The sequence below is a fragment of the Bufo gargarizans genome, chromosome 4 (genome assembly GCF_014858855.1).
Source record: "Bufo gargarizans isolate SCDJY-AF-19 chromosome 4, ASM1485885v1, whole genome shotgun sequence".
In the NCBI taxonomy this organism is placed as follows: Eukaryota; Metazoa; Chordata; class Amphibia; order Anura; family Bufonidae; genus Bufo; species Bufo gargarizans.
Genome location: NC_058083.1, coordinates 537,475,411 through 537,500,964, shown reverse-complemented (window position 1 = coordinate 537,500,964; position 25,554 = coordinate 537,475,411). Strand labels below are relative to the sequence as shown.

At 52.0% G+C, this 25,554-nt stretch overlaps 1 protein-coding gene across 1 annotated transcript in view; it reads left to right on the top strand.

Moving 5' to 3' along the window:
- The window catches only part of LOC122935570 (phosphofurin acidic cluster sorting protein 1-like), a 163,848-nt gene that overhangs the window by 130,414 nt on the left and 7,880 nt on the right, over positions 1 to 25,554 (top strand). The window contains exons 19-20 of the mRNA XM_044291334.1: positions 9,315 to 9,357; positions 12,220 to 12,262. Coding sequence (XP_044147269.1) covers positions 9,315 to 9,357; positions 12,220 to 12,262 — 86 coding nt within the window. The remainder of the gene's footprint in view (positions 1 to 9,314; positions 9,358 to 12,219; positions 12,263 to 25,554) is intronic.

The window sequence follows — 25,554 nt, the reverse complement described above, 5'->3', positions numbered from 1 at the left end:
TATCCCCGACGGAGCTGACAGAGCCTCCATATCCCCGACGGAGCCGACAGAGCCTCCATATCCCCGACGGAGCCGACAGAGCCTCCATATCCCCGACGGAGCCGACAGAGCCTCCATATTCCCGACAGAGTCTCCATATCCCCGACGGAGCCGACAGAGCCTCCATATCCCCGACAGAGCCTCCATATCCCCGACGGAGCCGACAGAGCCTCCATATCCCCGACGGAGCCGACAGAGCCTCCATATCCCCGACGGAGCCGACAGAGCCTCCATATCCCCGACGGAGCCGACAGAGCCTCCATATCCCCGACGGAGCCGACAGAGCCTCCATATCCCCGACGGAGCCGACAGAGCCTCCATATTCCTGACAGAGTCTCCATATCCCCGACGGAGCCGACAGAGCCTCCATATCCCCGACAGAGTCTCCATATCCCCGACGGAGCCGACAGAGCCTCCATATCCCCGACAGAGTCTCCATATTCCCGACAGAGTCTCCATATCCCCGACGGAGCCGACAGAGCCTCCATATCCCCGACAGAGTCTCCATATCCCCGACGGAGCCGACAGAGCCTCCATATCCCCGACAGAGCCTCCATATTCCCGACAGAGTCTCCATATCCCCGACGGAGCCGACAGAGCCTCCATATCCCCGACGGAGCCGACAGAGCCTCCATATCCCCGACTGAGCCGACAGAGCCTCCATATCCCCGACGGAGCCGACAGAGCCTCCATATCCCCGACGGAGCCGACAGAGCCTCCATATCCCCGACGGAGCCGACAGAGCCTCCATATCCCCGACGGAGCCGACAGAGCCTCCATATCCCCGACGGAGCCGACAGAGCCCTATCCCGACGGAGCCGACAGAGCCTCCATATCCCCGACGGAGCCGACAGAGCCTCCATATCCCCGACAGAGTCTCCATATCCCCGACGGAGGCGACAGAGTCTCCATATCCCCGACGGAGCCGACAGAGCCTCCATATCCGCGACGGAGCCGACAGAGCCTCCATATCCCCGATGGAGCCGACAGAGCCTCCATATTCCCGACAGAGTCTCCATATCCCCGACGGAGCCGACAGAGCCTCCATATCCCCGACGGAGCCGACAGAGCCTCCATATCCCCGACGGAGCCGACAGAGCCTCCATATCCCCGACGGAGCCGACAGAGCCTCCATATCCCCGACGGAGCCGACAGAGCCTCCATATCCCCGACGGAGCCGACAGAGCCTCCATATTCCCGACAGAGTCTCCATATCCCCGACGGAGCCGACAGAGCCTCCATATCCCCGACGGAGCCGACAGAGCCTCCATATCCCCGACGGAGCCGACAGAGCCTCCATATCCCCGACGGAGCCGACAGAGCCCTCCATATCCCCGACGGAGCCGACAGAGCCTCCATATCCCCGACGGAGCCGACACTGCCTCCATATCCCCGACGGAGCCAACAGAGCCTCCATATCCCCGACGGAGCTGACAGAGCCTCCATATCCCCGACGGAGCCGACAGAGCCTCCATATCCCCGACGGAGCCAACAGAGCCTCCATATCCCCGACGGAGCCGACAGAGCCTCCATATTCCCGACAGAGTCTCCATATCCCCGACGGAGCCGACAGAGCCTCCATATCCCCGACAGAGTCTCCATATCCCCGACGGAGCCGACAGAGCCTCCATATCCCCGACGGAGCCGACAGAGCCTCCATATCCCCGACGGAGCCGACAGAGCCTCCATATCCCCGACGGAGCCGACAGAGCCTCCATATTCCTGACAGAGTCTCCATATCCCCGACGGAGCCGACAGAGCCTCCATATCCCCGACAGAGTCTCCATATCCCCAACGGAGCCGACAGAGTCTCCATATCCCCGACGGAGCCGACAGAGCCTCCATATCCCCGACGGAGCCGACAGAGCCTCCATATCCCCGACGGAGCCGACAGAGCCTCCATATTCCCGACAGAGTCTCCATATCCCCGACGGAGCCGACACTGCCTCCATATCCCCGACGGAGCCGACAGAGCCTCCATATCCCCGACGGAGCCGACAGAGCCTCCATATCCCCGACGGAGCCGACAGAGCCTCCATATCCCCGACGGAGCCGACAGAGCCTCCATATCCCCGACGGAGCCGACAGAGCCTCCATATCCCCGACGGAGCCGACAGAGCCTCCATATCCCCGACGGAGCCGACAGAGCCTCCATATCCCCGACGGAGCCGACAGAGCCTCCATATCCCCGACAGAGTCTCCATATCCCCGACGGAGGCGACAGAGTCTCCATATCCCCGACGGAGCCGACAGAGCCTCCATATCCGCGACGGAGCCGACAGAGCCTCCATATCCCCGATGGAGCCGACAGAGCCTCCATATTCCCGACAGAGTCTCCATATCCCCGACGGAGCCGACAGAGCCTCCATATCCCCGACGGAGCCGACAGAGCCTCCATATCCCCGACGGAGCCGACAGAGCCTCCATATCCCCGACGGAGCCGACAGAGCCTCCATATCCCCGACGGAGCCGACAGAGCCTCCATATTCCCGACAGAGTCTCCATATCCCCGACGGAGCCGACAGAGCCTCCATATCCCCGACGGAGCCGACAGAGCCTCCATATCCCCGACGGAGCCGACAGAGCCTCCATATCCCCGACGGAGCCGACAGAGCCTCCATATCCCCGACGGAGCCGACAGAGCCTCCATATTCCCGACGGAGCCGACAGAGCCTCCATATTCCCGACAGAGTCTCCATATCCCCGCGGAGCCGACAGAGCCTCCATATCCCCGACGGAGCCGACAGAGCCTCCATATCCCCGACGGAGCCGACAGAGCCTCCATATCCCCGACGGAGCCAACAGAGCCTCCATATCCCCGACGGAGCCGACAGAGCCTCCATATCCCCGACGGAGCCGACAGAGCCTCCATATCCCCGACGGAGCCGACAGAGCCTCCATATCCCCGACGGAGCCGACAGAGCCTCCATATCCCCGACGGAGCCGACAGAGCCTCCATATTCCCGACAGAGTCTCCATATCCCCGACGGAGCCGACAGAGCCTCCATATCCCCGACGGAGCCGACAGAGCCTCCATATCCCCGACGGAGCCGACAGAGCCTCCATATCCCCGACGGAGCCGACAGAGCCTCCATATTCCCGACAGAGTCTCCATATCCCCGACGGAGCCGACAGAGCCTCCATATCCCCGACGGAGCCGACAGAGCCTCCATATCCTCGACGGAGCCGACAGAGCCTCCATATTCCCGACAGAGTCTCCATATCCCCGACGGAGCCGACAGAGCCTCCATATCCCCGACGGAGCCGACAGAGCCTCCATATCCCCGACGGAGCCGACAGAGCCTCCATATCCCCGACGGAGCCGACAGAGCCTCCATATCCCCGACGGAGCCGACAGAGCCTCCATATCCCCGACGGAGCCGACAGAGCCTCCATATCCCCGACGGAGCCGACAGAGCCTCCATATCCCCGACAGAGTCTCCATATCCCCGACGGAGCCGACAGAGTCTCCATATCCCGACCGAGCCGACAGAGTCTCCATATCCCGACCGAGCCGACAGTCTCCATATCCCGACTGAGCCGACAGCGTCTCCATATCCTGACCGAGCCGACAGCGTCTTCATGTGCCCCAGAGCTGGACCAACCTTAAAATGGCTCTGGCACTAGGCGTCTGGAGAGCCAATAGGTCTGGCCAAATACCGGATTTGGTAACCTGACCTCCCCAGGGGAGTATTACTACATTGGGAAGCTTTCTCTGCAGGACCAGAAGATTGTTGTAGACCTCTGTAGACCATGCCTAATAGCCTGTAGCGTCACACATCTTAACTGGTCACCCCACCCCAGGCCCACATGCTGCGGGGACGCTCTGTCTTCATCTCTTATTGGTTATGATTCTGGAATTGTTTTTCTTTTTTTGTCAATTAAGTTTTCTACTTGCAAATGAATGAAATTTGGTTTGTTCATGGACCTGTTCATATGGAGAGATAACAGAGGGGCAGAAATGGAACAGAAGCCAATAATGGTGGCTCCCGATCAGGGAGCGGTACCTAGAATACAGGACAAAGACCCGATTACTTCTAGGACATGTCTTCTTTATTGGCCTCCAGTAAGAACCTACAAGTACTGATGAGCTGGTATGCCCCCTGCCAACCTTCTGCTATTGATATCCCACCTTTAGGTTTATCGGGGGCCAATAGACATGAAATGTTCAGAAGTAGTCACTGATCAGGTCTTTTTCCCATCCAGGAGATGGCTACAGACGACGGCACCATCAGAGGTGAGCTGGCCAAATATTTATATCTGGTTAATAGCATCATAAAGCTTGTCCTTGTTCAGTGATGCCCACATGGTGCCAAAGATTTCTGAGAGTCTCCAGCCACCCGTTCTGTGGGTTGTCTCCACCGGTAGTTGACCTGTAGAACATGCATGAATATTAGAAAAAAAACTCTGAACCCCGGAGCTGATTACATTCCTTCACTGGTCCCAGTGCTGCGATTCTGTCTGTAGACACTGGACCAGCTCTGGCCCTCACTTGTCGTGGTGCTGTCTGCTGGTTGTCATTGCTCTTCTCTTCACTCCAGATTTGTTGTGATGGACTCTTCTTACCATTATGCCTCCAGTTTATCTATATTTCATTTGTGCATCCTTATAACCCCAGCCTCTTGTCCTTCTGTTTCCTCTGTACCTACTGTACCTTCTGTGGCATTGGAGCCTCTTCCTCCTCGACTTCCTGTTATGCTTTCTGTGCCTAAGCTTTAGGTTTTTATGCTTCCTCTGTGCCTCCTCCTCGGCTTCTTGGCCTTCAGTTTCCTCTTCTGTTTATTGTGTATCTCCTTCTCCTCGGCCTCTTGCAGGTCTGTGTTTACTCTGTTCTTCCTCCTTAGCTTCCTACTCTTCTATTTGCTCAGTTTCCTCTTCCTTATTCTCCTGCTACTTGTTTCCTGTCTACCTCCTCATCAGTCTCTTGCTCTTCTATGCTCTGGACCCTTCACCGTCATGTTTCTTCTGTTTTCCCTCTGTGGCTCCTCATTTTCCTGTTGTATGTTTCCTCAGCCTGCAGTTCTTCCCTGCTTCCTCTGTCTCCTTAGCCTCCTGTTGTTCCGTTTTTAGCGGTCCGCAAATTGTGGATCCGCAAAACACGGAAGCCGCCGTGTGCCTTCCACAATTTGCAGAACGGAACAGGCAGCCCATTGTAGAAATGCCTATTCTTGTTCGTAAAACTGACAAGAATAGGACATGTTATATTCTTTTTGCGCGGCTACGTAACGGAGCAACGGATCCAGAAAGCACACGGAGTGCTGTCCGCATCTTTTGCTGCCCCACTCAAGTGAATGGGTCCGCAAAAATGGCGACTCGGATGCGGACTAGAACAACAGTCGTGGCACATTATTTAAGTCAATGGGGACGGATCCGTTTTCACTGACAAAATAGAAAACGGATCCTCCATTGACTTTCATTAGTGTTCATGATGGATCCGTCTTGGCTATGTTACAGATGATACAAACGGATCCGTTCTGAACGGATTCAGATGGTTGTATTATCCGAACGGATCCATCTGGGCAGATCCATGACGGGTACGCACCAAACGTGAGTGTGAAAGTAGCCCTAGTCTGTAGTTCTTCCCTGTTTCCTCTGTGTCTCCTCCTTCTTAGTCTGCAGTTCTTCGGTTTCCTCTGTGCCTCCTCAGCTTCCTGTTTCCTTTATGCCTCCTCCTTCTTAGCCTGAATTGAATCTGTTTCCTCTGCGCCTCCTCAGCTTCCTGTTGTATTATCTGTGTCTCCTCCTTTTTAGCCTGAATTGAATCTGTTTCCTCTGTGCCTCCTCAGCTTCCTGTTGTATTATCTGTGTCTCCTCCTTCTTAGTCTGCAGTTCATCTGTTTCCTCTGTGCCTCCTCAGCTTCATGTTGTATTATCTGTGTCTCCTCCTTTTTAGCCTGAATTGAATCTGTTTCCTCTGTGCCTCCTCAGCTTCCTGTTGTGTTATCTGTGTCTCCTCCTTCTTAGTCTGCAGTTCTTCTGTTTCCTCTGTGCCTCCTCAGCTTCCTGTTGTATTATCTGTGTCTCCTCCTTCTTAGTCTGCAGTTCTTCTGTTTCCTCTGTGCCTCCTCAGCTACCTGTTTCCTTTATGCCTCCTCCTTCTTAGCTTGCATTTCATCTCTGTTTCCTCTGTATCTCCTCAGCTTCATGTTGTTTCCTCTATGTCTTCTCTTTCTTAGCCTGCAGTTCATCTGTTTCCTCTGTCTATTCTTTCTTAGCCTGCAGTTCTTCCCAGTTTCGTCTGTGCATCTTCCTTCTTAGTGTGCAGTTCTTCCCTGTTTCCTCTGTCTCCTTCTTAGTGTGCAGTTCTTCCCTGTTTCCTCTGTCTCCTTCTTAGTGTGCAGTTTTTCTCTATAGCTCCTTAGCCTCCAGTTGTTTCCTCTGTATCTCCTCCTTCTTAGCTTGCAGTTCTTCTGTTTCCTCTGTGTCTTTTCCTTCTTAGTGTCACGGAAGGTGTACAGGTAACAAGACAACACAAAATGAATATATGACTCACTGGATCCAAAACTAAGGAACAAAAGGGAGACTCCTGCATCAGACCTGGCTCTCTCCCTGACTGCTCAGCCTATGCGATAATCCCAATGGTAGATGATCGCATATCCTCGTACCTCGACTGTATAACACCTGAACACCCTATAATAGTGAGGGGACACGACCACCGGCTCCCTACACTAGATACGGAGGGAGTCAGGGTCACCTGGGATCCAGCAAACAGAAAAACACAAAAGAATGCATCACACTTATCTTGTAGAAGACTGGGAAGTAGGATCAGCATGCACACACACTCCAGGAAGAAATATAAACCGCAAAGTGAAGCAGTCTGGGAAGGGATTTAAAGGAATGCAATCAGTACAACTACATGACAGCTGAGAGAGGCTAACGAGATGAGGAACTGAAAGCAAAACAAAGGAAGCTCAAGGGGGAGGTTCTGAAAGGCATCTGTCAGAGCTTCTCAGATGTCTGGTGGTGACACTTAGTCTGCAGTTCTTCCCTGTTTCCTCTGTGCCTTCTCAGCTTCCTGTTTCCTCTGTGCATCCTTCTTCTTACCCTGCAGTTCTTCTCTGTTTCCTCTGTGTCTCCTCCTTCTTAGTCTGCAGTTCTTCTCTGAGCCTCATTAACTTCCTGTTGGTTACTCTGTGTCTCCTCCTTCTCAGCCTGCAGTTCTTCTGTATTTCGTTTGTGGCTCCTCAGCTTCCAGTTGTTTCCTCTATGTCTCCTCTTTCTTAGCCTGCATTTCTTCTCTGTGCCTCCTTAGCTTCCTGTTGTTTTCTGTGTCTCCTCCTTCTTAGCCTGCATTTCTTCTCTGTGCCTCCTTAGCTTCCTGTTGTTTTCTGTGTCTCCTCCTTCTTAGCCTGCAGTTCTTCTGTATTTCCTCTGTGTCTTCTCCTTCTTAGCCTGCATTTCTTAATTGTGCCTCCTTAGCTTCTTGTTGTTTCTTCTGTGTCTTCTCCTTCTTAGCCATCAGTTCTTCTGTATTTCCTCTGTGTCTCCCCCTTCTTAGCCTGCATTTCTTCTCTGTGCCTCCTTAGCTTCCTGTTGTTTTCTGTGTCTCCTCCTTCTTAGCCAGAAGTTCTTCTGTATTTCCTCTGTGTCTCCTCCTTCTTAGTCTGCATTTCTTTCCTGTTTCCTCTGTGGCTCCTCAGCTTCCTGTTGTTTCCTCTGTGTCTCCTTCTTAGCCTGCATTTCTGTTTTCTTTGTGTCTCTTCCTTCTTAGCTTCCTGTTGTTTCCTCCGTGTCTCCTCCTTCTTAGCCTGCAGTTCTTCTGTATTTCCTCTGTGGTTCCTCAGCTTCCTGTTGTTTCCTCTGTGTCTCCTCCTTCTTAGCCTGCAGTTCTTCATTTTTCTTTGTGTCTCTTCCTTCTTAGCCTGCAGTTCTTCTGTTTCCTCTGTGTCTCTTCCTTCTTAGCCTGCATTTCTTCTCTGTTTCCTCTGTGTCTCTTCCTTCTTAGCCTGCATTTCTTCTCTGTGCCTCCTTAGTTTTCTGTTGTTTCTTCTGTGTCTTCTCCTTCTTAGCCTGCAGTTCTTCTGTTTCCCCTGTGTCTCTTCCTTCTGAGCCTGCATTTCTTCTCTGTGCCTCCTTAGCTTCCTGTTGTTTCCTCCGTGTCTCCTCCTTTGTAGTCTGCAGTTCTTCTGTATTTCCTCTGTGGCTCCTCAGCTTCCTGTTTCCTCTGTGTCTCCTCCCTCTTAGCCTGCAGTTCTTCTGTTTCCCCTGTGTCTCCTCCCTCTTAGCCTGCATTTCTTCTCTGTGCCTCCTTAGTTTTCTGTTGTTTCTTCTGTGTCTTCTCCTTCTTAGCCTGCAGTTCTTCTGTTTCCCCTGTGTCTCTTCCTTCTTAGCCTGCATTTCTTCTCTGTGCCTCCTTAGCTTCCTGTTGTTTCCTCCGTGTCTCCTCCTTCGTAGTCTGCAGTTCTTCTGTATTTCCTCTGTGGCTCCTCAGCTTCCTGTTTCCTCTGTGTCTTCTCCCTCTTAGCCTGCAGTTCTTCTGTTTCCCCTGTGTCTCCTCCCTCTTAGCCTGCATTTCTTCTCTGTGCCTCCTTAGCTTCCTGTTGTTTCCTCCGTGTCTCCTCCTTCGTAGTCTGCAGTTCTTCTGTATTTCCTCTGTGGCTCCTCAGCTTCCTGTTTCCTCTGTGTCTCCTCCCTCTTAGCCTGCATTTCTTCTCTGTGCCTCCTTAGCTTCCTGTTGTTTCCTCCGTGTCTCCTCCTTCGTAGTCTGCAGTTCTTCTGTATTTCCTCTGTGGCTCCTCAGCTTCCTGTTTCCTCTGTGTCTCCTCCCTCTTAGCCTGCGGTTCTTCCCTGTTTCCTGTGGGCCTCCTCAGTCTCCTTTTCTTCTATCTGTGGTGCATCAGTCACCTTTTTGAGATGCCTTTCCTTTGTAACACAAAGCTCCTGCTTCTTGGGAAGGAAGGCCTATGTGCTCTGATCTTCAGATTCCGGAGAGCAGATCTGGTGCAGATTTACAATGTAAGTGTCCATCTATTGAAGAGCGATGGCACCTGGGACTGACTCGTGTCACACAGTCTACACGTCCTTGGTCATAACTGTAACCCTGATTATGACTAATGGTTTTGACTAAGGACATGCAGACTGTATGAGTCTGCTTTGTCCCGGATGCTGTCTCCCCGTGTGTATCGCCCTTCAATAAAGGGATACTTACATTGTAAATCCGCGCTGGATCGGCTCTCCGGACGCCGTCCATGCCTCCTCCCTCCTATCTTGCGGTGATTGTGTTTTCTCCTCTTAATTCTTCTTCCTTGCTCTCTTCCTCTGCTGCCTTCTCTTAGTGCTGATGAGGATTCTTGCCAGAAGTTTGTTCCGTTTATCGGGGTGAGTTTCTGCTGCACTCGTTTTCCTGAACTGTTTCCTGTGTTTTTCTATGGACACAGTGGAGGGGACGTTACCGGACACCGCCGAAGATGCAGGGAGTGGATCCGAGCCTTATAGACTGCAGGGATCAGTCCCTGTCTTCCCCAGAGCATGGCCAAGATGTCCAGAGTCAACCTTCAAGGGGCTGTTCATCCCTGGTGACTGTTTCTTCAGACCCCCCAGCATGGCAATCATACTTAACTTATCTCCGCTGCTGGGTTCCAGCTCCATCACTGCCCCACCAGCTCTGCAGGTCTTGGGTCTCACCATGTTGACATCCATTTTGATGCGAGTCACATGACTGCTGCAACCAATGACTGGACACAGCGGTGGATGCGCCAGCCACTACACCAGCTTTCTTGCTGGCTTAAATTTTGTACATGTAAAATAGGCATAGAAAATGATAAATGAGACCCTGCCGGCCCCTCCTCTTCCCCTGCCGGCCCCTCCTCTTCCCCTGCCGGCCCTTCCTCTTCCCCTGCCAGCCCCTCCTCTTCCCCTGCCGGCCCTTCCTCTTCCCCTGCCGGCCCTTTCTCTTCCCCTGCCGGCGCTTCCTCTTCCCCTTGCCGGCCCTTCCTCTTCCCCTGCCGGCCCTTCCTCTTCCCCTGCCGGCCCTTCCTCTTCCCCTGCCAGCCCCTCCTCTTCCCCTGCCGGCCCTTCCTCTTCCCCTGCCGGCCCTTCCTCTTCCCCTGCCGACCCTTCCTCTTCCCCTGCCGGCCTTTCCTCTTTCCTGCCACGCCCCCTATATTTAACCTGGTGTGAGCAGGGAAAAGTCAGATTGCAGCGCAATTGACCTGCACCAGAAATATGCCGAAAATAGATGAATTTCTGTTTGTAAATGACCATCAGCCAAGATGGGAGTGTGGGATCTGTGAAACGTGGTGCAGCATGTGGACACGTGACCCTCCACTGCCATGTCTCCTGACTGATCAGTATTTACTTTTTATGCTGAAATTTCTGCACTTTATACCGATTTGATAAATTCTATGCGATTCACATGATGAAAATATAGGGGGTCATTTTCCGTACTAAAATATGACTAAATTAGACGTATTTCGGGCACAGATGGCAGCTAGTTGCGCCGCCATCTGCGACTTCGCCCCGCTCACGCCAGGTCTAAAATTGTGGGCAGGGGACGGGCCGGCAGTTCCTAGAACAGGCGTAGAAAATGATCTTAATGTAAGATGGCTCGGAAGCTCGGACGCCGTCTGACACTTAGAACTGGCCCTTGATATGGTGAAGTTATGGAGAGCCCGGCGCCTGTACATAACTACGGAGAATCCGCCGCCAGAGCAGGGCCTTAATAAATGTGCCCCATAAAGTCATTAATATTCTGCTGGCAACACGCCTGTTATTTTACTTCTTGAGATTGAGGAGGTTCGGAGGGACTCCTGACTCACGTAATCATTGAAGTCCAGTCCCAACATCCTTACCCTCCCATAGGTCATGTGAGATGAGGAGGGCCAATCACAGGCTGCCCCCATATTTCTGGCCAATGTCCTGGGAACCTCCTAGTAAGATCATATGGCGTATAATTACCAGTCTCTGCACACCAAACATGGATTGTCAGTTCTGAGGTTCTGGGGGATCTGAGGGAGTTGGGCTACTCAAGGTGACCAATCCGGCTCACTAGGGATAGGAGTTAAATCAGCATGAGGTCCATGAATGTCCTGGAGGAAGCGTGTCACCTATGAGCCAAGTTAGAGCACCAATTGACCAAGCAACCTGGAGTCCTCTCTCTTGCTGAAGATTTGTAAAATGTCTAGAATTGAGGGTCCAGCATACTTATGACTCTTGTGCTTGCAGTGTCCCATGTCCCTCACTGATGGATTTGTGATTCTTATGCTGTCCTCAGTGTCTACGGTGTCCCATGTCCTTCACTGATGGATTTATCATTCTAGTGCTGTCCTTGGTGCTTGCAGTGCCCCATGTCCCTCAATGATGGGTTAGTGACTCTTCTGGTGCTGTCCTCAGTGTTTGCAGTGCCCCATGTCTCTCACTGATGGCTTAGTGACTCTTCTGGTACTGTCCTTGGTGCTTGCGGTGCTCCCTGTCCCTCACTTATGGGTTAGTGACTCTTCTGGTACTGTCCTTGGTGCTTGCGGTGCTCCCTGTCCCTCACTTATGGGTTAGTGACTCTTCTGGTACTGTCCTTGGTGCTTGCGGTGCTCCCTGTCCCTCACTTTTGGGTTAGTGACTCTTCTGGTGCTGTCCATGGTGCTTGTGGTGCCCCCTGTCCCTCAATGATGGGTTAGTGACTCTTCTGGAGATTTCCTCAGTGTTTGCAGTGCTCCCTGTCCCTCACTGATGGGTTAGTGACTCTTCTGGTGCTGTCCTCAGTGTTTGCAGTGCCCAATGTCCCTTACTTTTGGGTTAGTGACTCTTCTGGTGCTGTCCTTGGTGCTTGCGGTGCTCCCTGTCCCTCACTGATGGGTTAGTGACTCTTCTGGTGCTGTCCTCAGTGTTTGCAGTGCCCAATGTCCCTTACTTTTGGGTTAGTGACTCTTCTGGTGCTGTCCTTTGTGCTTGCAGTGCCCCCTGTCCATCATTGATGGCTTAGTATGTCTTCTGGTGCTGTCCTAGGAGCTTGTGGTGCCCCCTGTCTCTATTCTGGTGCTGTCCTCAGTGTTTGCAGTGCCCCCTGTCCCTTTTTGATGTTTGCTGAGCCCAACGTCCCTCATTGATGGGTTAGTAACTCTTCCAGTGCTGTCCTCATTGAGTAATGCATTGTACAGTAGGTAGGTGCATGCTCACAATGTATATCACGAGATATTGGGATTCTAGACGTCTACACTCATGTGCTTACCTCTTGTCTTGTTTTAGGTTGTGAAGGTTGGGATTGTTGAGCAGCCTCTTCCAGCCTCAGGTAAGTTTGTCAGATAATGGAATGGAAATTAAGGAGCAGAGGGCAATATAGAGAAGCAGTATGGAGCGGAGAAAAGAATAGGGGAGTATAGTGCGGCAGAGTAAAGCAAGGTATAGAGCAGCAGTGTGGAGCGGAGAAAAGTATAGAGAAGCAGTGTGGAGCGGAGAAAAGTATAGGGGAGTATAGTGCGGCAGAGTAAAGCAAGGTATAGAGCAGCAGTGTGGAGCAGGGTATAGTATAGAGCAGTACAGAGCAGCAGTGTGGAGCGGGGTATATTATAGAGCAGCAGTGTGGAGCGGAGAAAAGTATAGGGGAGTATAGTGCGGCAGAGTAAAGCAAGGTATAGAGCAGCAGTGTGGAGCAGGGTATAGTATAGAGCAGTACAGAGCAGCAGTGTGGAGCAGGGTATAGTATAGAGCAGTACAGAGCAGCAGTGTGGAGCAGGGTATAGTATAGAGCAGCAGTGTGGAGCGGAGAAAAGTATAGGGGAGTATAGTGCGGCAGAGTAAAGCAAGGTATAGAGCAGCAGTGTGGAGCAGGGTATAGTATAGAGCAGTACAGAGCAGCAGTGTGGAGCAGGGTATAGTATAGAGCAGCAGTGTGGAGCGGAGAAAAGTATAGGGGAGTATAGTGCGGCAGAGTAAAGCAAGGTACAGAGCAGCACTGTGGAGCAGGGTATAATATAGAGCAGTACAGAGCAGCAGTGTGAAGCAGAGAAAAGTATAGGGGAGTATAGTGTGTCAGAGTAAAGCAAGGTATAGAGCAGCAGTGTGAAGGGGGTATAGTATAGAGCAGTACGGAGCAGCAGTGTGGAGCAGGGTATAGTATAGAGCAGTACAGAGCTGCAGTGTGGAGCAAGGTATAGTATAGAGCAGTACGGAGCAGCAGTGTGAAGCGGGGTATAGTATAGAGCAGCAGTGTGGAGCGGGGTATAGTATAGCGCAGTACAGAGCAGCAGTGTGGAGCAGGGTATAGTATAGAGCAGTACAGAGCAGCAGTGTGGAGCAGGGTATAGTATAGAGCAGTACAGAGCAGCAGTGTGGAGCAGGGTATAGTATAGAGCAGCAGTGTGGAGCGGAGAAAAGTATAGGGGAGTATAGTGCGGCAGAGTAAAGCAAGGTACAGAGCAGCAGTGTGGAGCAGGGTATAATATAGAGCAGTACAGAGCAGCAGTGTGAAGCAGAGAAAAGTATAGGGGAGTATAGTGCGTCAGAGTAAAGCAAGGTATAGAGCAGCAGTGTGAAGGGGGTATAGTATAGAGCAGTACGGAGCAGCAGTGTGGAGCAAGGTATAGTATAGAGCAGTACGGAGCAGCAGTGTGAAGCGGGGTATAGTATAGAGCAGCAGTGTGGAGCGGGGTATAGTATAGCGCAGTACAGAGCTGCAGTGTGGAGCAGGATTCAGTATGGAGCAGTACAGAGCAGCAGTGTGAAGCGGGGTATAGTATAGAGCAGTACGGAGCAGCAGTGTGGAGCAGGGTATAGTATAGAGCAGTACAGAGCTGCAGTGTGGAGCAAGGTATAGTATAGAGCAGTACGGAGCAGCAGTGTGAAGCGGGGTATAGTATAGAGCAGCAGTGTGGAGCGGGGTATAGTATAGCGCAGTACAGAGCAGCAGTGTGGAGCAGGGTATAGTATAGAGCAGTACAGAGCAGCAGTGTGGAGCAGGGTATAGTATAGAGCAGTACAGAGCAGCAGTGTGGAGCAGGGTATAGTATAGAGCAGCAGTGTGGAGCGGAGAAAAGTATAGGGGAGTATAGTGCGGCAGAGTAAAGCAAGGTACAGAGCAGCAGTGTGGAGCAGGGTATAATATAGAGCAGTACAGAGCAGCAGTGTGAAGCAGAGAAAAGTATAGGGGAGTATAGTGCGTCAGAGTAAAGCAAGGTATAGAGCAGCAGTGTGAAGGGGGTATAGTATAGAGCAGTACGGAGCAGCAGTGTGGAGCAAGGTATAGTATAGAGCAGTACGGAGCAGCAGTGTGAAGCGGGGTATAGTATAGAGCAGCAGTGTGGAGCGGGGTATAGTATAGCGCAGTACAGAGCTGCAGTGTGGAGCAGGATTCAGTATGGAGCAGTACAGAGCAGCAGTGTGAAGCGGGGTATAGTATAGAGCAGTACGGAGCAGCAGTGTGGAGCGGGGTATAGTATAGAGCAGTACAGAGCAGCAGTGTGGAGCGGGGTATAGTATAGAGCAGTACAGGGCAGCAGTGTAGAGCAGGGTATAGTATAGAGCAGCAGTGTGAAGCGAGGTATAGTATAGAGCAGTACAGAGCAGCAGTGTGGAGCAGGGTTCAGTATAGAGCAGTACAGAGCAGCAGTGTGGAGCGAGGTATAGTATAGAGCAGTACGGAGCAGCAGTGTGGAGCAGGGTTCAGTATAGAGCAGTACAGAGCAGCAGTGTGGAGCGGGGTTCAGTATAGAGCAGTACAGAGCTGCAGTGTGGAGCGGGGTATAGTATAGAGCAGTACAGAGCAGCAGTGTGGAGCGGGGTATAGTATGGAGCAGTACAGAGCTGCAGTGTGGAGCGGGGTATAGTATAGAGCAGTACAGAGCAGCAGTGTGAAGCGGGGTATAGTATAGAGCAGTACGGAGCAGCAGTGTGGAGCGGGGTATAGTATAGAGCAGCAGTGTAGAGCAGGGTATAGTATAGAGCAGTACGGAGCAGCAGTGTGAAGCAGGGTATAGTATAGAGCAGTACAGAGCAGCAGTGTGAAGCGGGGTATAGTATAGAGCAGTATGGAGCAGCAGTGTGGAGCGGGGTATAGTATAGAGCAGTACGGAGCAGCAGTGTGGAGCGGGGTATAGTATAGAGCAGTACGGAGCAGCAGTGTGGAGCGAGGTATAGTATAGAGCAGTACAGAGCAGCAGTGTGAAGCGGGGTATAGTATAGAGCAGTACGGAGCAGCAGTGTGGAGCGGGGTATAGTATAGAGCAGTACAGAGCAGCAGTGTAGGGCAGGGTATAGTATAGAGCAGCAGTGTGAAGCGGGGTATAGTATAGAGCAGTACAGAGCAGCAGTGTGGAGCAGGGTTCAGTATAGAGCAGTACGGAGCAGCAGTGTGAAGCGGGGTATAGTATAGAGCAGTACAGAGCAGCAGTGTGGAGCAGTGTATAGTATAGAGCAGTATGGAGCAGCAGTGTAGAGCAGGGTATAGTATAGAGCAGTACAGAGCAGCAGTGTAGAGCAGGGTATAGTATAGAGCAGTACGGAGCAGCAGTGTGGAGCGAGGTATAGTATAGAGCAGTACAGAGCAGCAGTGTGAAGCGGGGTATAGTATAGAGCAGTACGGAGCAGCAGTGTGGAGCGGGGTATAGTATAGAGCAGTACAGAGCAGCAGTGTAGGGCAGGGTATAGTATAGAGCAGCAGTGTGAAGCGGGGTATAGTATAGAGCAGTACAGAGCAGCAGTGTGGAGCAGGGTTCAGTATAGAGCAGTACAGAGCAGCAGTGTGGAGCGGGGTATAGTATAGAGCAGTACGGAGCAGCAGTGTGGAGCGGGGTATAGTATAGAGCAGCAGTGTAGAGCAGGGTATAGTATAGAGCAGTACGGAGCAGCAGTGTGAAGCAGGGTATAGTATAGAGCAGTACAGAGCAGCAGTGTGAAGCGGGGTATAGTATAGAGCAGTACGGAGCAGCAGTGTGGAGCGGGGTATAGTATAGAGCAGCAGTGTAGAGCAGGGTATAGTATAGAGCAGTACGGAGCAGCAGTGTGAAGCAGGGTATAGTATAGAGCAGTACAGAGCAGCAGTGTGAAGCGGGGTATAGTATAGAGCAGTATGGAGCAGCAGTGTGGAGCGGGGTATAGTATAGAGCAGTACGGAGCAGCAGTGTGGAGCGGGGTATAGTATAGAGCAGTACAGAGCAGCAGTGTGGAGCGGGGTATAGTATAGAGCAGTACGGAGCAGCAGTGTGGAGCAGGGTATAGTATAGAGCAGTACAGAGCTGCAGTGTGGAGCGGGGTATAGTATAGAGCAGTACAGAGCAGCAGTGTGGAGCGAGGTATTGTATAGAGCAGTACGGAGCAGCAGTGTGGAGCGGGGTATAGTACAGAGCAGCAGTGTAGAGCAGGGTATAGTATAGAGCAGTACAGAGATGCAGTGTGGAGCGAGGTATAGTATAGAGCAGTACGGAGCAGCAGTGTGGAGCGGGGTATAGTATAGAGCAGTATGGAGCAGCAGTGTAGAGCGGGGTATAGTATAGAGCAGTACGGAGCAGCAGTGTGGAGCGGGGTATAGTATAGAGCAGTACAGAGCAGCAGTGTGGAGCGGGGTATAGTATAGAGCAGTACGGAGCAGCAGTGTGGAGCGGGGTATAGTATAGAGCAGTACGGAGCTGCAGTGTGGAGCGAGGTATAGTAAAGAGCAGTACGGAGCAGCAGTGTGGAGCAGGGTATAGTATAGAGCAGTACAGAGCTGCAGTGTGGAGCGGGGTATAGTATAGAGCAGTACAGAGCAGCAGTGTGGAGCGGGTTATAGCATAGAGCAGTACAGAGCAGCAGTGTGGAGCGGGGTATAGTGTAGCTCAGTACAGGGCAGCAGTGTGGAGCAGGGTATAGTATAGAGCAGTACAGAGCAGCAGTTTGGAGTGGGGTATAGTTGAGAGTAATGTGGAGTGAGGTATATTGTAAATCAGTACAGAGTAGCAGTATGGAGTGGGGTTCAGTATAGAGCAGTAGTGTGGAGCGAGGTATAGTATAGAGCAGTACGGAGCAGCAGTGTGGAGCAGGGTATAGTATAGAGCAGTACGGAGCAGCAGTGTGGAGAAGGGTATAGTATAGAGCAGTATGGAGCAGCAGTATGGAGCAGGGTTCAGTATAGAGCAGTACAGAGCAGCAGTGTAGAGCAGGTTATAGTATAGAGCAGTACGGAGCAGCAGTGTGAAGCGGGGTATAGTATAGAGCAGTACAGCGCAGCAGTGTGGAGCAATGTATAGTATAGAGCAGTATGGAGCAGCAGTGTGGAGCAGGGTATAGTATAGAGCAGTACAGCGCAGCAGTGTGGAGCGGGGTATAGTATAGAGCAGTACAGAGCAGCAGTGTGGAGCAGGGTTCAGTATAGAGCAGTACAGAGCAGCAGTGTGGAGCGGGGTATAGTATAGAGCAGTACAGAGCAGCAGTGTGGAGCGGGGTATAGTATAGAGCAGTACAGAGCAGCAGTGTGGAGCGGGATATAGTGTAGCTCAGTACAGGGCAGCAGTGTGGAGCAGGGTATAGTATAGAGCAGTACAGAGATGCAGTGTGGAGCGGGGTTCAGTATAAAGCAGTACAGAGCAGCAGTGTGGAGCGAGGTATAGTATAGAGCAGTACAGAGCTGCAGTGTGGAGCGGGGTTCAGTATAGAGCAGTACGGAGCAGAAGTGTGGAGCAGGGTTCAGTATAGAGCAGTACGGAGCAGCAGTGTGGAGCAGGGTATAGTATAGAGCAGTACGGAGCAGCACTGTGGAGAAGGGTATAGTATAGAACAGTACAGAGCAGCAGTGTGGAGCAGAATGCAGTATAGAGCAGTACAGAGCAGCAGTGTGGAGCAGAATGCAGTATAGAGCAGTACAGAGCAGCCGTGTAGAGCAGGGTATAGTATAGAGCAGTACAGAGCAGCAGTGTGTAGCAGGGTATAGTATAGAGCAGTACGGAGCAGCAGTATGGAGCAGGGTTCAGTATAGAGCAGTACAGAGCAGCAGTGTAGAGCAGGTTATAGTATAGAGCAGTACAGTGCAGCAGTGTGGAGCAGTGTATAGTATAGAGCAGTATGGAGCAGCAGTGTGGAGCAGGGTTCAGTATAGAGCAGTACAGAGCAGCAGTGTGGAGCAGTGTATAGTATAGAGCAGTATGGAGCAGCAGTATGGAGCAGGGTTCAGTATAGAGTAGTACAGAGCAGCAGTGTAGAGCAGGGTATAGTATAGAGAAGTACGGAGCAGCGGTGTGGAGCAGGGTATAGTATAGAGCAGCACAGAGCTGCAGTGTGGAACGAGGTATAGTATAGAGCAGTACAGAGCAGCAGTGTGGAGCGGTGTGCCGTATAGAGCAGCAGTGTCGAGCAGGGTTCAGTATAGAGCAGCAGTGTGGAGCGGGGTGCCGTATAGAGCAGCAGTGTGGAGCGGGGTGCTGTATAGAGCAGCAGTGTGGAGCGGGGTTCAGTATAGAGCTGTGTGGAGCAGGGTATAGTATAGAGCAGTACAGAGCAGCAGTGTGGAGCGGGGTATAGTATAGAGCAGTACAGAGCAGCAGTATGGAGCGGGGTATAGTATAGAGCAGTACAGAGCAGCAGTGTGGAGCGGGGTATAGTGTAGCTCAGTATAGCGTAACAGTGTGGAGCGGGGTATAGTGTAGCTCAGTATAGCGTAACAGTGTGGAGCGGGGTATAGTGTAGCTCAGTATAGCGTAACAGTGTGGAGCGGGATATAGTGTAGCTCAGTACAAGGCAGCAGTGTGGAGCAGGGTTCAGTATAGAGCAGCAGTGTGGAGCGGGGTGCCGTATAGAGCAGCAGTGTGGAGCAGGGTATAGTATAGAGCAGTACAGAGCAGCAGTGTGGAGCAGTGTATAGTATAGAGCAGTATGGAGCAGCAGTGTGGAGCAGGGTTCAGTATAGAGCAGTACAGAGCAGCAGTGTGGAGCGGGGTATAGTGTAGCTCAGTATAGCGTAACAGTGTGGAGCGGGGTATAGTGTAGCTCAGTATAGCGTAACAGTGTGGAGCGGGATATAGTGTAGCTCAGTACAGGGCAGCAGTGTGGAGCAGGGTTCAGTATAGAGCAGCAGTGTGGAGCGGGGTGCCGTATAGAGCAGCAGTGTGGAGCAGGGTATAGTATAGAGCAGTACAGAGCAGCAGTGTGGAGCAGTGTATAGTATAGAGCAGTACGGAGCAGCAGTGTGAAGCGGGGTATAGTATAGAGCAGTACAGCGCAGCAGTGTGGAGCAGTGTATAGTATAGAGCAGTATGGAGCAGCAGTGTGGAGCAGGGTTCAGTATAGAGCAGTACAGAGCAGCAGTGTGGAGCAGGGTATAGTATAGAGCAGTACAGAGCTGCAGTGTGGAGCGAGGTATAGTATAGAGCAGTACGGAGCAGCAGTGTGGAGCAGGGTATAGTATAGAGCAGTACGGAGCAGCAGTGTGGAGAAGGGTATAGTATAGAGCAGTATGGAGCAGCAGTATGGAGCAGGGTTCAGTATAGAGCAGTAGTGTAGAGCAGGTTATAGTATAGAGCAGTACGGAGCAGCAGTGTGAAGCGGGGTATAGTATAGAGCAGTACAGCGCAGCAGTGTGGAGCAGTGTATAGTATAGAGCAGTATGGAGCAGCAGTGTGGAGCAGGGTTCAGTATAGAGCAGTACAGAGCAGCAGTGTAGAGCAGGGTATAGTATAGAGCAGTACAGCGCAGCAGTGTGGAGCGGGGTATAGTATAGAGCAGTACAGAGCTGCAGTGTGGAGCGAGGTATAGTATAGAGCAGTACAGAGCAGCAGTGTGGAGCAGGGTTCAGTATAGAGCAGCAGTGTGGAGCGGGGTGCCGTATAGAGCAGCAGTGTGGAGCAGGGTATAGTATAGAGCAGTACAGAGCAGCAGTGTGGAGCGGGGTATAGTATAGAGCAGTACAGAGCAGCAGTGTGGAGCGGGATATAGTGTAGCTCAGTACAGGGCAGCAGTGTGGAGCAGGGTATAGTATAGAGCAGTACAGAGATGCAGTGTGGAGCGGGGTTCAGTATAAAGCAGTACAGAGCAGCAGTGTGGAGCGAGGTATAGTATAGAGCAGTACGGAGCAGCAGTGTGGAGAAGGGTTCAGTATAGAGCAGTACAGAGCTGCAGTGTGGAGCGGGGTTGAGTATAGAGCAGTACGGAGCAGAAGTGTGGAGCAGGGTATAGTATAGAGCAGTACGGAGCAGCAGTGTGGAGCAGGGTATAGTATAGAGCAGTACGGAGCAGCACTGTGGAGCAGGGTATAGTATAGAACAGTACAGAGCAGCAGTGTGGAGCAGAATGCAGTATAGAGCAGTACAGAGCAGCCGTGTAGAGCAGGGTATAGTATAGAGCAGTACAGAGCAGCAGTGTGGAGCAGGGTATAGTATAGAGCAGTACGGAGCAGCAGTATGGAGCAGGGTTCAGTATAGAGCAGTACAGAGCAGCAGTGTAGAGCAGGTTATAGTATAGAGCAGTACAGTGCAGCAGTGTGGAGCAGTGTATAGTATAGAGCAGTATGGAGCAGCAGTGTGGAGCAGGGTTCAGTATAGAGCAGTACAGAGCAGCAGTGTGGAGCAGTGTATAGTATAGAGCAGTATGGAGCAGCAGTATGGAGCAGGGTTCAGTATAGAGTAGTACAGAGCAGCAGTGTAGAGCAGGGTATAGTATAGAGCAGCAGTGTGGAGCGGGGTGCCGTATAGAGCAGCAGTGTGGAGCGGGGTTCAGTATAGAGCTGTGTGGAGCAGGGTATAGTATAGAGCAGTACAGAGCAGCAGTGTGGAGCGGGGTATAGTGTAGCTCAGTACAGGGCAGCAGTGTGGAGCAGGGTATAGTATAGAGCAGTACAGAGCAGCAGTTTGGAGTGGGGTATAGTTGAGAGTAATGTGGAGTGAGGTATATTGTAAATCAGTACAGAGTAGCAGTATGGAGTGGGGTTCAGTATAGAGCAGTACGGAGCAGCAGTGTGGAGCAGGGTATAGTATAGAGCAGTACGGAGCAGCAGTGTGGAGAAGGGTATAGTATAGAGCAGTACGGAGCAGCAGTGTGAAGCGGGGTATAGTATAGAGCAGTACAGCGCAGCAGTGTGGAGCAGTGTATAGTATAGAGCAGTATGGAGCAGCAGTGTGGAGCAGGGTTCAGTATAGAGCAGTACAGAGCAGCAGTGTAGAGCAGGGTATAGTATAGAGCAGTACAGCGCAGCAGTGTGGAGCGGGGTATAGTATAGAGCAGTACAGAGCTGCAGTGTGGAGCGGGGTATAGTATAGAGCAGTACAGAGCAGCAGTGTGGAGCAGGGTTCAGTATAGAGTAGCAGTGTGGAGCGGGGTGCCGTATAGAGCAGCAGTGTGGAGCAGGGTATAGTATAGAGCAGTACAGAGCAGCAGTGTGGAGCGGGGTATAGTATAGAGCAGTACAGAGCAGCAGTGTGGAGCGGGGTATAGTATAGAGCAGTACAGAGCAGCAGTGTGGAGCGGGATATAGTGTAGCTCAGTACAGGGCAGCAGTGTGGAGCAGGGTATAGTATAGAGCAGTACAGAGATGCAGTGTGGAGCGGGGTTCAGTATAAAGCAGTACAGAGCAGCAGTGTGGAGCGAGGTATAGTATAGAGCAGTACGGAGCAGCAGTGTGGAGCGAGGTATAGTATAGAGCAGTACAGAGCTGCAGTGTGGAGTGGGGTTCAGTATAGAGCAGTACAGAGCTGCAGTGTGGAGCGGGGTTCAGTATAGAGCAGTACGGAGCAGAAGTGTGGAGCAGGGTTCAGTATAGAGCAGTACGGAGCAGCAGTGTGGAGCAGGGTATAGTATAGAGCAGTACGGAGCAGCACTGTGGAGAAGGGTATAGTATAGAACAGTACAGAGCAGCAGTGTGGAGCAGAATGCAGTATAGAGCAGTACAGAGCAGCCGTGTAGAGCAGGGTATAGTATAGAGCAGTACAGAGCAGCAGTGTGGAGCAGGGTATAGTATAGAGCAGTACGGAGCAGCAGTATGGAGCAGGGTTCAGTATAGAGCAGTACAGAGCAGCAGTGTAGAGCAGGTTATAGTATAGAGCAGTACAGTGCAGCAGTGTGGAGCAGTGTATAGTATAGAGCAGTATGGAGCAGCAGTGTGGAGCAGGGTTCAGTATAGAGCAGTACAGAGCAGCAGTGTGGAGCAGTGTATAGTATAGAGCAGTATGGAGCAGCAGTATGGAGCAGGGTTCAGTATAGAGTAGTACAGAGCAGCAGTGTAGAGCAGGGTATAGTATAGAGCAGTACGGAGCAGCGGTGTGGAGCAGGGTATAGTATAGAGCAGCACAGAGCTGCAGTGTGGAGCGAGGTATAGTATAGAGCAGTACAGAGCAGCAGTGTGGAGCAGGGTTCAGTATAGAGCAGCAGTGTGGAGCGGGGTGCCGTGTGGAGCGGGGTGCCGTATAGAGCAGCAGTGTGGAGCGGGGTTCAGTATAGAGCTGTGTGGAGCAGGGTATAGTATAGAGCAGTACAGAGCAGCAGTGTGGAGCGGGGTATAGTATAGAGCAGTACAGAGCAGCAGTGTGGAGCGGGGTTCAGTATAGAGCAGTACAGAGCAGCAGTGTGGAGCGGGGCATAGTATAGAGCAGTACAGAGCAGCAGTGTGGAGCAGGGTATAGTATAGAGCAGTACAGAGCAGCAGTGTGGAGCGGGGTATAGTATAGAGCAGTACAGAGCAGCAGTGTGGAGCGGGGTTCAGTATAGAGCAGTACAGAGCAGCAGTGTGGAGCAGGGTATAGTATAGAGCAGTACAGAGCAGCAGTGTGGAGCGGGGTATAGTATAGAGCAGTACAGAGCAGCAGTATGGAGCGGGGTATAGTATAGAGCAGTACAGAGCAGCAGTGTGGAGCGGGGTATAGTGTAGCTCAGTATAGCGTAACAGTGTGGAGCGGGGTATAGTGTAGCTCAGTATAGCGTAACAGTGTGGAGCGGGATATAGTGTAGCTCAGTACAGGGCAGCAGTGTGGAGCAGGGTTCAGTATAGAGCAGCAGTGTGGAGCGGGGTGCCGTATAGAGCAGCAGTGTGGAGCAAGGTATAGTATAGAGCAGTACAGAGCAGCAGTGTGGAGCAGTGTATAGTATAGAGCAGTATGGAGCAGCAGTGTGGAGCAGGGTTCAGTATAGAGCAGTACAGAGCAGCAGTGTGGAGCGGGGTATAGTGTAGCTCAGTATAGCGTAACAGTGTGGAGCGGGGTATAGTGTAGCTCAGTATAGCGTAACAGTGTGGAGCGGGATATAGTGTAGCTCAGTACAGGGCAGCAGTGTGGAGCAGGGTTCAGTATAGAGCAGCAGTGTGTAGCGGGGTGCCGTATAGAGCAGCAGTGTGGAGCAGGGTATAGTATAGAGCAGTACAGAGCAGCAGTGTGGAGCAGTGTATAGTATAGAGCAGTACGGAGCAGCAGTGTGAAGCGGGGTATAGTATAGAGCAGTACAGCGCAGCAGTGTGGAGCAGTGTATAGTATAGAGCAGTACAGAGCAGCAGTGTGGAGCGGGGTATAGTATAGAGCAGTACAGAGCAGCAGTGTGGAGCAGTGTATAGTATAGAGCAGTACGGAGCAGCAGTGTGAAGCGGGGTATAGTATAGAGCAGTACAGCGCAGCAGTGTGGAGCAGTGTATAGTATAGAGCAGTACAGAGCAGCAGTGTAGAGCAGGGTATAGTATAGAGCAGTACAGCGCAGCAGTGTGGAGCGGGGTATAGTATAGAGCAGTACAGAGCAGCAGTGTAGAGCAGGGTATAGTATAGAGCAGTACAGCGCAGCAGTGTGGAGCGGGGTATAGTATAGAGCAGTACAGAGCAGCAGTGTGGAGCAGGGTTCAGTATAGAGCAGCAGTGTGGAGCGGGGTGCCGTATAGAGCAGCAGTGTGGAGCAGGGTATAGTATAGAGCAGTACAGAGCAGCAGTGTGGAGCGGGGTATAGTATAGAGCAGTACAGAGCAGCAGTGTGGAGCGGGGTATAGTATAGAGCAGTACAGAGCAGCAGTGTGGAGCGGGATATAGTGTAGCTCAGTACAGGGCAGCAGTGTGGAGCAGGGTATAGTATAGAGCAGTACAGAGATGCAGTGTGGAGCGGGGTTCAGTATAAAGCAGTACAGAGCAGCAGTGTGGAGCGAGGTATAGTATAGAGCAGTACGGAGCAGCAGTGTGGAGAAGGGTTCAGTATAGAGCAGTACAGAGCTGCAGTGTGGAGCGGGGTTCAGTATAGAGGAGTACGGAGCAGCAGTGTGCAGAAGGTTATAGTATAGAGCAGTACAGAGCTGCAGTGTAGAGCAGGGTATAGTATAGAGCAGTACGGAGCAGCAGTGTGGAGCGGGGTATAGTATAGAGCAGTACAGAGCAGTACCGAGCAGAAGTGTGGAGCAGGGTTCAGTATAGAGCAGTACGGAGCAGCAGTGTGGAGCAGGGTATAGTATAGAGCAGTACGGAGCAGCACTGTGGAGAAGGGTATAGTATAGAACAGTACAGAGCAGCAGTGTGGAGCAGAATGCAGTATAGAGCAGTACAGAGCAGCCGTGTAGAGCAGGGTATAGTATAGAGCAGTACAGAGCAGCAGTGTGGAGCAGGGTATAGTATAGAGCAGTACGGAGCAGCAGTATGGAGCAGGGTTCAGTATAGAGCAGTACAGAGCAGCAGTGTAGAGCAGGTTATAGTATAGAGCAGTACAGTGCAGCAGTGTGGAGCAGTGTATAGTATAGAGCAGTATGGAGCAGCAGTGTGGAGCAGGGTTCAGTATAGAGCAGTACAGAGCAGCAGTGTGGAGCAGTGTATAGTATAGAGCAGTATGGAGCAGCAGTATGGAGCAGGGTTCAGTATAGAGTAGTACAGAGCAGCAGTGTAGAGCAGGGTATAGTATAGAGCAGTACGGAGCAGCGGTGTGGAGCAGGGTATAGTATAGAGCAGCACAGAGCTGCAGTGTGGAGCGAGGTATAGTATAGAGCAGCAGTGTGGAGCAGGGTTCAGTATAGAGCAGCAGTGTGGAGCGGGGTGCCGTATAGAGCAGCAGTGTGGAGCGGGGTGCCGTATAGAGCAGCAGTGTGGAGCGGGGTTCAGTATAGAGCTGTGTGGAGCAGGGTATAGTATAGAGCAGTACAGAGCAGCAGTGTGGAGCGGGGTATAGTATAGAGCAGTACAGAGCAGCAGTATGGAGCGGGGTATAGTTTAGAGCAGTACAGAGCAGCAGTGTGGAGCGGGGTATAGTGTAGCTCAGTATAGCGTAACAGTGTGGAGCGGGGTATAGTGTAGCTCAGTATAGCGTAACAGTGTGGAGCGGGATATAGTGTAGCTCAGTACAGGGCAGCAGTGTGGAGCAGGGTTCAGTATAGAGCAGCAGTGTGGAGCAGGGTATAGTATAGAGCAGTACAGAGCAGCAGTGTGGAGCAGTGTATAGTATAGAGCAGTATGGAGCAGCAGTGTGGAGCAGGGTTCAGTATAGAGCAGTACAGAGCAGCAGTGTGGAGCGAGGTATAGTATAGAGCAGTACAGAGCTGCAGTGTGGAGAAGGGTTCAGTATAGAGCAGTACAGAGCTGCAGTGTGGAGTGGGGTTCAGTATAGAGCAGTACGGAGCAGCAGTGTGGAGCGGGGTTCAGTATAGAGCAGTACGGAACAGCAGTGTGGAGCAGGGTTCAG